The sequence below is a fragment of the Alexandromys fortis genome, unplaced genomic scaffold (assembly GCF_014885135.2).
Source record: "Alexandromys fortis isolate MF-2015 unplaced genomic scaffold, M_Fortis_MF-2015_v1.1 scaffold_55, whole genome shotgun sequence".
NCBI lineage: Eukaryota > Metazoa > Chordata > Mammalia > Rodentia > Cricetidae > Alexandromys > Alexandromys fortis.
The window spans coordinates 3,787,237-3,798,037 of record NW_026067936.1 but is presented as its reverse complement, the minus strand read 5'-3'; the positions used below and the strand labels follow the sequence as shown (position 1 = coordinate 3,798,037).

At 55.3% G+C, this 10,801-nt stretch overlaps 1 protein-coding gene across 2 annotated transcripts; it reads right to left on the bottom strand.

The window, feature by feature from the left end:
* Positions 1-906: 906 nt before the first annotated feature.
* Positions 907-5,160, bottom strand: Znf703 (zinc finger protein 703). 2 transcript variants are annotated; one of them, XM_050146863.1, is made up of 2 exons: positions 4,731-5,142; positions 907-3,782 (listed from the first exon to the last, which is right to left on the bottom strand). In XM_050146863.1, the coding sequence occupies exons 1-2, from the start codon at positions 4,977-4,979 to the stop codon at positions 2,256-2,258; spliced, it is 1,776 nt and encodes a 591-aa protein (XP_050002820.1). In that variant the 5' UTR covers positions 4,980-5,142; the 3' UTR covers positions 907-2,255. The 2 variants fall into 2 exon arrangements, with proteins under 2 accessions (XP_050002820.1, XP_050002821.1); XM_050146864.1 differs by lacking the exon at positions 907-3,782 and adding an exon at positions 3,797-4,086 and having other exon boundaries at positions 4,731-5,160.
* Positions 5,161-10,801: the final 5,641 nt, after the last annotated feature.

The window sequence follows — 10,801 nt, the reverse complement described above, 5'->3', positions numbered from 1 at the left end:
AGTTCCCACTGGCATTAGACAGTTGGTGACTCAGACTTTTGGGCTCAGGGCATCCTGGACACTCACAGAGGGAACGCCATTCCGCGAAGTAGGCAAGTACCAGGCCAACATCTCACTAAACAACGCCTGCTCGCCACTGCGAGAGGATGCAGGCAAGTCGAGAGACATATGGAAAGAAGAGCCAGGTCTCAGCGTCTGGCTTCCCCGGTATCAGAACAGTTTCACGTTCCTGTATCATCGCTGAGAATTCTCAGCAAACCCCAAATCCGGTTCCGATTTTCAGAGTCGCAGAGTTGGCTGAGGAGCCCTCAAGCCTCACGAAACATTTCTTGAAGCAAGTGCTGATCGTGTAAAGAGTCACCCCTACCATGAGCACCAAGTACAAATCCTCACTCAGTCTTGGGGACCTTGAAAGGTGTCTGTCACTAGAATTAGTTGAGGCCTCCCAGCCTGTAGCTCTCCTTTTGGCCACGAGATGGCGCCAGAGGCACGTCTCTGATAGCCCTCCCGCCGGGCTTGGGATTAGGTTGCCGGACAGCCAGCTTCAACCCTCCTTCCTGGTTCCCTTTCTCAGCCTGTAGCCCTTGAATTCCCGCCCAGAGGAAGATCCACTTTCACACACGCCCTTGCTCCACTTTGCCCCCAGGAAATGCCAAGGCCTTTGAAGTAACGCTGGGAGCCAAACAACCAAAAGGGGGGAGGGGAGTAAAAGTGCTTTTATGTAATTTGTAATACATTGGTGCAAGTCCCCCTCAGAGAGGAAAGGCAGTAAACTAGTCTTAGAACCACAGTCTCAGAAGGAAATCCTAAATCCTTTAAAGAAAAAAACCAAACCAAAACAATGGCATTTGCTTAGGTGTCTGGAAGTGGGACTATGTTGAGGCAAGAGAGAAACACACCACGGTGTGAATATAGCCAAGTATTCCATTTATTAACAAAATAGTCTTAGCAAGGGAGAGCTCTGTTCACCCCACGAGAGGCCCCGCAGCCCCGGCGCTGCTGCGTAAGACCGGGAGGGAGGGAAGGTGTGGGGGGACAAGACCCGGGTTGAGTCTTTAATCCACTGCAGGAACCCATAGAAACCCACCGCCAGCTTTGGAGGTTGCTGGCTCAGGTCTGGGACAGGGCGAAGGGAGTGCTGTGATCCTAGGGCTCCCTGAGTCCCCAGCCTGCCCCCAACAGAGCTACTAATGTTGTCTGGTCTGATGACTTTGGGACTAGTCGGCTTTGGAGGGATCCCGCAAGGATCCCTGGCCCTGATCCTATCACGAGAGGAGGGCGGGGGTCACAGTCCCAACTAGGGAGAGGAGAAAAAAAAAAAAAGATGATTAAGTACTCCACAAAATATAAAGAGCAATTTCGTGCCAGCGGGGGGCCTTCTAAGACGCTTGACTGGCTGTGGCAGGTCCCCAACTGCCAACAATGTGGCTGCAGGGCAAGGTGTGGGTCCCTGAAAGGCCAGGAAGGTAGAAGGAAACGCAGGCTCTTTTGGAGGCCATTGGGACCACTGCAGGGGAAGCCTGCTGGTGGCACCGGGACTCTTCCAGCTGAGCATCATGGAAGAACAAGGCTGTGATTCGATTTGAGGGGCCAGGGCCTAGAACCAAGTGCTCACGTAGGGGAAAGGAGGGTTGCTTGAGACAGGGCCACACAGCAGCGGTCTGATTCAACAAAGCTGGGGACCTCCAGCCACCACGGTGGTTCCCCCCTCGACCCCTCAAAAAATCGTTACAATTTTTTTTTTGTACAAAGGAGAAAAATTAAAACGTCACATGGAAAGAAACAAGAGGGGACGGGAGGAAAAGGGAAGAGATGCAGTTTGAACAGTTAAGACTCATGCAAGAGACTGCCCAAGATGAGAAAAGTATAGAACCCAACTCTCCCTTCATTCCTTAAAACGAAACCAGTCAAAAACAAAAAAACAAAACAAAACCCTTAAAACATACACCTAAGAAAAAGAAAACAAAAAAAGAACGGGAGAGGGAAGGGGTTCGTGTAGTTCTCTGGGTGGTTAATATTATTATTTGAGGAGACAGACTTTTTGCATACCATTGACTCATGTGGGCCATTAATGCACTTATATTCCCAGCTTGTAAGCTAACATTATAGTAAATAAATACACAGTCCGGTGGGGAGGGGCTTGGCTGGATCCTGGTAGGGGTAAGCAGTAGTGGAGGTTGCAGCGTCGAGGGCAGTGGGACAGGAGAGGAACGGGTGGGTGGGTGGGGAAGGGCTGGGAGGGGCCAGAGCTGTAGTTACTGATATCCGAGCGCCGAGGCGGAGGCTAGTCTCTGTCCATACAGCGCATATGGCGAGTAGTAGGGTCCGGCTGTGGGGAGGGATGGCACTGCCAGCCCCCCAGCTGTGGATAAGTGGCTCTTGCCATAGGGGTGGTATCGGCTTAGCCCCAAAGTGTGTGGACTCCGCAATGACAGCGATCCGGGGCTGCCTGGGGCGGCGGGCGGGGGGAGATGCAGATGGCAAGAAGCAGCCGCAGCAGCCGCTGCTGCGGCGCTGCCCAAGCTCGAGGCCCCGGGGTAGGCAGCCAGAAGTTTCTCTGCGCCGGGCAGGGCTGTGTGAGTCCGTAGATGGCTGAGCAGCTCCTCGGAAGTGGCAAAGCGCTTGTCGCAGGGCCCGCTGGCCGCCACCCAGTTGCAGCTGTGTGGCAGCGGTTCGTTCTGCAGCATGAAGCCATAGGTGTAGAGAGGATGGCCCGGGAGCGCGGCCTGCGCGGCGCTGGAGGACAGAGCCGCGGGTTGCAAGGGGTGCCCGGGGTACACAAGTGGGTAGCCACCGGCCTTAAGGCTGGGCCCGGCCGGATCATGCGCGCTGCAAGTGGAGCAGCTAGAGCTGCCAAGGTGCGAGGCGCTGTGGTAGCCTCCCAGGCAGTAGGGGTCACGGCATAATCCCTGCAGGAAGGAGGGTGGGGAGGCCCCGGTGAGCGGGCTGGAGCTGGGGGGCTTGCCGGGTGGCAGGCCCAGGCCCCCGGACAGCTGGCCTCCCACTAAGCCAGACTTGCTGGGATCCAGGCCAGGCACGAACTGAGACGGGTAGCCGGCGTAGGCACCCACGATGGAGCCGTGGTAACCGATGCTGGAGGGCGGTAGCGGGAACACCGAGTGGCCTGGTTTGTAGGGTGACACTGGAGCCACGTGGCCGGCCCCCACCAGAGCGGAGGGCGGCTCCGACTTGCGCCCTGATGCCGCGGCCTCTGGGCCACCGTGAGCCGAGTCCCCGCCGCTGCCTCGGCTCCCAGCTGCTGGCTCCGGACTGGGTTTGGCTTCCTGGTCTTTCTTGTCCAGGTCCCCTCCGCCGGTCCCACCACCGTTCTTGCAGTCTGAGTGGTGCGGGGAGCCTCCGCGGGAGCCTCCCGGTGAAGACGAGTTTGACGAGGTGGAGACCGGCGCTCCATGCGGGGGAAAGGGAGGACAGGCGGCGCTGGGGACCCTGAAGCCCGCCTTGTCTCCGGGGGATGAGGAGGACGAAGAGGAGGTGGAGGACACCGACGAGGAGCCGCTGTCTTTGCGGGAGTCGCCGCCGCTGGAGCCCTTGGAGTAGGGCTTGAAGCTGGACTTGTCCTCCGCCGGGGAGTCCCCCAGCTGCTTGAGCGCGGTGGCCGCGGAGGCGGTGCCAGGGGCGGAGCGGCCGGGGTCTTTCTCGGATCCCAGCCCGTTGGCCGCTGCGGCTACAGAGTTGAGCTTGGACGAGGGCGGCGGGTCGGGTTTGCCGATCTGCGAGCAGGTCTGGGCTAGCAGTGCCAACGGACTCTTCTTGGCGTCCAGCTGCGGGAGACAGTGGCAAAGGGGAGGGAGAAGGGGGTGAGATTAGGAGACCCACCAAGCGCGCAGGGACGCAAAGCAGGGGCACTGGCGGCGCGATGGGGGCCTAGCGAAGAGGGTCACCGAGAAGAAGGCCTGGCTGTGGCAGAGCAGCCGGGCAGAATGACACTTGCGTTATGGGTTAGACCCTGAGTGTGTCCTGGGCGCTGGCGCGCAGGAGAAACGGTTCAACACCCGCCCTCCTGGTTAAAGGTGACTTCTCTGGAATCGGGGTGGCGATTCGCCCCATTCCATCTAATTTCTCCCTCTTCTTGGCCCGGGGGAAAACTTAAGCTTTTAGTTTGAGAGAACTTCGTTTGGGACGGGTTTCTGGTGATGGCGCTCGGGGTAGAAGCGGGGAGAGGCGCCTTCTAAAGGCAGAGCTGCAGTTGGCCCTGTGAGTAGCCCCTCCCTCTCTCCTTCCCTCCCTCCCGGGGAGGACACCCAGAGAAGTGGGATGAAGAAAGACCCGGGATCGCGAGCGCCTGGGTTTTCTGCAGTGTGCCCCAATAGGCCCAGGAAGATGCGGGGAAACCCGGGCGGCTTCCAAGAGAACAGGTCGGGGTGGAGACGAGGGAGGTCCAGGAGCCGTCTTTGGACAGGACACTGGGGGCCAGAGGAAAAGTAAAGGAGTCTGGGCGCGACAAGAGCAAATCCAGTTCGACAGAAAACGCGCAGCTCCGAAGGGCGAGTGGGCAAAAACCTTGCACCCGGCAGTCTAGGGAGAACCTAGAGGGTCTGATCCCTGCCTTTCGCCCCTCCTCATGAGGTCCACCAGCGTGGCCAGCCTCGGGAGTCGCCTCGCACTGAGCTACGGGTGTGTGTGTGGGGGTGCGCAGGGACCAGGGCCATGGGCCCAGCATGGGTGGCGGAATGGGTTCAGCTCTGGGTGGGCAGCGCCCGGAGACTGACCTCAATGGGGCTGACGGGAGTGGAGGACAGCGGCTGCAGGTACTCCGGGTGCAGGAGGTGACCGGTGTGAGCGCTCAGCATCTTCAGGACCCTGATAGGAAGCCGGTTCGCCTGGCGCAGGGGGTCCGCCGGGGGCAGGAGGGACACCACCGCCGGCACCGCCGGCCTCTTCCCGCCGCCGCCGCTGCTGCCGCCGCTGCCGCTGCTTTCGGGTGTCCTTGGATTAGATCCAGCGGGCGAATCGCTCATTTGGAGGAGGCAGCGCCACTGGGGGGGCGGGGAGGGAGGGGAAGCTCCGGGAGGCGAGCTCCCGGGGCGGGTGGGCTCGCTCCGCTGCGTCGAACGCCGTGCAGCAGTCGCTGCGCCTCGGTGCCGCCTCCCCTCCTCCACCGCCGCCGCCGCCGCCGCCGCCGCCGCCGCCGCAACCGCTAGCCCAGGCAAGCAACACAAAAACCTTCGTCTTCCGCGAGCTGCACGTCAAATAGCCGCGATCCGCAGCCACACTTCAAAGGGATCGCCGCGCCCGCCCAATCGCAGCTCTCTCCCGGACCCCGGGGCGGGGAGAGCGGCGGGCGGAGGCGGGCGCCACCGGTGGGCGGGGAGAGTCTTAAAGGGCCCTCACCCCTGCCGTCTCCCAGCCGCCGCCGCCGCTGCCGCTGCTGCGCGTTGGAACTGCTCCCCTTTCCGGGCCGGGCTGCCCTCGCCACCGGGTCATACAACGCAGGCTCTGCGACCTCCCTTGCGCTGGCTCTCCTATTGCCGACTGCTCCACCACCAGCACCAGCGCGCGCACTCGTGTGTGTGTGTGTGTGTGTGTGTGTGTGTGTGTGTGCTGGCAGGGGCTGCCGCCAGTAGTGGGGACGGGGATGGGAGAGCCCTGCTTTGGTCCTAGGATCCAAGCCTCTCCCCCAAGTCCGCCTGGGGGCGGGCCATGCCACGGGAGCCGGGCCCCTTCTCCAAGCTGCTTCGGCCAGTTCTCTTTCCCCTAATTGGCCTCTCCCGGATGTGTTCACTTGGAAGCGGCGGAGCCTCGGGGGCATCCACTATTCCCAGGGCGCCGCGTGAGCCGTTCCAACTACTTTGAGTTTGTCCAGTCAGCCTGCAAATTTGAAGGACTCCCTTCCCGGTGAGATGATCTAGGTGAAACGCGGTACCCGGACTAAGGCGCGGCGCCTCGGAGCGCCTGGAACGTCCCAGGGGCGCACTGAATTATAGATCGTGTTTAGGTGTGTTTCAGGGTTCTCGTTCTGTGTAAAGCAGTAAAGCTTCCTCACTGTGCTGTGACTAGCTGCTATTTGGAGACGGGGTGAGGGGTAGCATCATCACAGGAGAAGCCTGTGTGTCCTAGCGGCTCAGGGCTCCCGAGATTGCCCCATCGGTTTTCCCCCAGGGAAATTTCGAAATAAAACCTTTTTTGTTAATAATAGTAGTACCCTCTCGGATTCCCCCGAGCCTTCCGGAAAAAGTTATGTATTCCCACTGGGCAGAGATTTTACATAGTCATGGACCTGAACTTAAAGTTCTCGGCCCTTGGCCTCAATCAGGTGACACTGGTCCTTTGTGTCCCGGCTCTGGAGTGACCACTTCTGCTTGCCCTCCGCGGCCAGTGGAGGCGCGCTGGTGTCACCATTCCTTCTGAGCACCACTTTCCCAGTGATTTGTCACTCACTCAGATCAAGGACTGTCATTGTAGGTGTAGTGCCCCAGGGCTATCCGGTTCTGACTGCCCGGTGCTGACCCACCCACGTCTTTTCTCTGACTCTGGTACCAATGACTCAAGACAGCATGAGAACCCCAAGACTGGGGCAGGAGATTTCAAAGGGATCTTAAAGTGAGAGAACGGTCATGACCTTTAGGGTGCTCTGGAGAGAATACCAGAGCAGCTTCCAAGGCCACACCAGTCACACAACTTAACTCAAGCACTCCCTGGATCCACACTATCTGGTGAACAGAGTGTATGGATTTCTTAGAAATTACCCAACTGTCCCCTCCCTCATCTTACAAAATTAGTTGTAAACAAAAGGCTAGCGATGCCCTGACTCTGATGATATCTTCCATTATTGCAGCAAGAGGGGTAGGGATGGGGGACAGGAGGGTGATCTCATTTATTTTATGATGTCAAGTTTTGCTTCTCACCCCCATTAGCTCCGCTCGTTCTAGTCTTTGCGTTCTGCCCTCGTGGTCGCTGCCAACACTTATCTTTAAGATTCTACTGCGGGCTGCGCAGGGTGGCTTATACTTGTCCACCCAGCATCACGAGTTTGAGGCCACCCTGGCCCTACCTAGTGAATTCCATACTGGCTGGTGCTACAAAGTGAGGCCCTGTCTCAAAACAAAGTCCATTGCAGGGGCTTTGAGGTACCAGTCTGCACAGTCCTTTAGCTTTTGGGAGAAAAGAGCTGAAGAAAGAGAGCCCATAGAAAGGGCAGTCTTTGTGGATACCTTGGAGGAAGAACTAGGAAGAAGAAAGATCTTAGCCGGCGGATGAAGTCTTCTTGATTATTGTAAACAGTCCAGCTGCAGGAGTGAGCCAAGAAATCCTTCTAGGACCCGAGCACATGTGTATTAGAAATGATTAATGGGGCATAAGTTGGAGGGAAAGAGAGGAGACACTTAGGAATGTGGGTGGGAAAGAGGGACCGGGAGGCAGAAGAAAGACAGCAGAGTGTTCACCCTTTACTTGGAGAGTAGAAAGATGTCAAGTGAACAATGGAAGAGAGGAAGGGTACAGACAGGATGTAAGGACCCAGGAAGGGGGCAAGGCAATCTCCCTGTGAAATAAAACATTGTCCTTTTAAGAAACTTCCTTCCCTAAGCTCAACCCAGTCAGCATGGGCAGAGAAAGCAATCCCAGCCAGCATGCTGTCTGGGCCAGGCTTGCTTCCGGCTTCTGGCCAGTGAGTAGGACATTCTCCACAGCATACACAGAGAGTAGGGACACCTTTGGGCCGCTGGAGAGGGCAGCAGGGTTTCTTTGACTGGATCTATCCAGTTTCCTTTGGAGAGGAAAATGAAAAAGGAAAAAAAAAAAAAAAAGACATACTGAGCTAGGCCAAAGGCCTAATTAAAACACTTGCGGATTATTAAAATCACTGTTTGACATTTGCTTAGCAAAATTGTTACCCCATACAGAGCACTACGCTGGGGCCCCAGCCGACTGAAAAGGAAGTCCACTTTTCAAAGGAATGGCTTTGCCACCTGGGAGAGAATATGACTCATTAATCAACTGGACCGTGTTTACTGAGGGCCAGCTGTGGGCAAAGCATTGCATGAGGAGGGTGGTTACAAAGTCCCTGCAAAATGTTGCCGTGCAGGGCCGATGGCGTAAGTCTTCCCCTTGCAAGCCAGTGGCAGATGGATGGGACCTTGTTTGCCAGGCTTTCGCCGGTTGCCCTGGGAATGGGGAGCCGTGGTCAAACAGGACAGGGTTAAGGCTATTTAAGGCTGTTTCTATGACACTGTAAAGAATGAGCTGGATGCTAGGCGTTTCTTTTTTCCTTCTGTCAAACAGGTCCTCACTATTGTAGCTCGGCCTGGTCTAGAACCCATGATGTCCCCAAGAGGAATTACAAGTGCGCTTGAGTTTATGCTACTCTTTCCATAGTCTTTGGATGCTGTAGGCAGCCCAGCTAGGTCTGAGAGTGAGGAATGGAATTGAAGATACTGGATACCGAGAGGCAGGGTGCTTATATGAAGTTAGGTCCCTGGGAGACGGGCCTTTAAAGCATGCTGCCATGGTGACCCTGGGCACCTTACCGCCTCCCCCATTCCTCAGGGCTTCAGTTTTCCCACGCATAAAATCTAAGAGTGGCCATCCCAGACTCAGGAGGCCCCATGTGGAGGTTGGGGCAAAGAGAGTCCCAGGTAAATGATGACTGTGATACAGTGTATTGTTAGCATCTGAGCCAGGACTGGGAATTCTGTGGCAGCTGACCCTCCCCCAGGCTCTAGTCCGACGTATCCTTTTATTTTTTTTTTAAATGTCCCTCAAAAGCTATTGGGGAAAAAAAAACCTTTAGAAAATTGTGAATATTTATAGATTTTTTTCACAACTTCCATTTACATAAAATTTGCCACCCAGGAAAAAATGCCTGAGTCAGGTGGAGAGGGAGAGGTGGCGGATTTGTTGTGAGGGGTTAATGGGTAGTTTTCACTCCTTGCTGGGGCGGAATTGCTTGAATGATCACCTCTCTGCATAACACTCAAACCCTAATGGCAACAACATGAAATACTATCTCACTGGGTAACTATTTACATTTTTTTTTTTTACAAGCTGTAAGAACTCTACAAAGTCTGTCTTGTAGAGGACTTGGTTTTCCTTCCCTGCGTTTAATATCTTTCAACAGCTGGCAATTACTGCCTTGGCCAGAAGCCCTGATTTAGCACAGTGCACCCAGGGTTCTGAAGGCGGTTTTTTCTCAGCTGCCCCACCCCAGGCTTCAGACACCGCCTGGGGCATGACAGGGTCACTAAGGACTGGTGGCAGCAAACTGGCAAGAGCCAGGCCAGCCAGCCTCACAGGAAGACTACTCGGGTGACCTCAACGGTCTGTCATGACAGGTGTCCCAGGGCATCTGCCTTTACTTGCATTTTTTTTTTTTTTTTTTTGGCTTTCCTCCCACAGGATTGTGGTTGCTTTTCTTTTCCTTACCCTCTGTGTTCTTACTGGCCAGCAGTGTTTGACTGTCAAGGCAGTGCTGAGGCTGTTTTAAGCACTTGCATACACTGCCTCCCCTTCCCACTGCAGAACCCCCGGGAGTAGGTTGGCCATAATCACAGAGGAAGATGTGGGAGACTAGGAAGAGTAAGCAGTTGGCCAAGATCCGGTGCAGTTTGTGCCTGGGGATTTGCCTCCTCTCTACTTCCCCTTCCTTTTTGTCTGGCCCACCTCCTCTTCCTTCTCTTTTACATCCACTTGTCCCCTCTTCTCCTCTCTCACTCTTTCCCTTGTGGCGGTAGGACCTAGGGCGTTCGTTACTCATGCTAATTCAACACTCAGCTGTACCGCCAGCCCTGACTGCACATATGAGTTTTACATATACAGGGCTATTTATTTATATCTCATCTCACCATATTCATAAAAAATTTCAGGTAGAGAACCGTAGTTTACAAAATGTTGACTGTATGACCATGTGAAAGGAATCCCCCATGCTCTCCCCCTCCGCCCCATGCAATTTTTGGAGACAGGATCTTGCTATATAATCCAGGCTGGCCTTGAACTCACAATCCTCCTGTTTTAGTCCCACAAGTCCATTGTGTGTGTGTGCATGTGTGTGTGTGTGTGCTTGTGTGTGTGTGCGTGCGCACACGCACGCTAGAGGATTGTGTGGATGGAGGTCCTAGGACACCCTAAAGAGCTATCTTTTTCTTTGTCTACCATGTCAGCCAGGGATGTTGAACTCAGGTGGTTAGGCATAGCTGCAAGCGCCTTAACCCACAGAGTCCTATCTCTGGCCCCCCCAGGGAGTTCTCCTGTGCCTAACTGCTTGAGGCAAATTTCAGAGTTGTTTTGGGCAAGTTTCATTATCCTTGTGACAGATGAAGGCATAGGTTCTAAGAGCCAACGGGAGAGTTTGAAAGTCACACAGCAAACAGTGATGGAAGTAACTTCTCAACCTGTCCTATCAGCTTCCATCACCTCCATTTCTCTGTGGATGGGGTGGGGGCAGGGGGCGTGGCAACTCCTGATAAAAGGAGGGGGAATTAACTCCTTTCCCTCCCCCAGGAATTTCCTTTAGAGATGAGGCAGGAAGAGGGGCCGAAGGAAATGTAGACCACAGTTTATCTTCAATCCCCTTCTTTTGATTCAGGCCTTTGAGCAGGGCTCTTTGAAGAAGTGTTTTCCCTTATCTCCCATCAGCCCCAGGGAGCCACAGGGGCTGGGTCAAGAGGCTGCAGTATGGTAGGTGTGCTTTTGAAGTCTGCCTTCCTTGCTTGTCCTGTCCTCCTACATCAGCCTGGGCATTCAGCCTTGATTACTTTCATCCATTCAGGTCTATAAGTTTCTTAGAAACTCACCGATGGGTGTTGGAGATCAGATTTAGGGGCTTGTACACGCTAGATAATTGCTC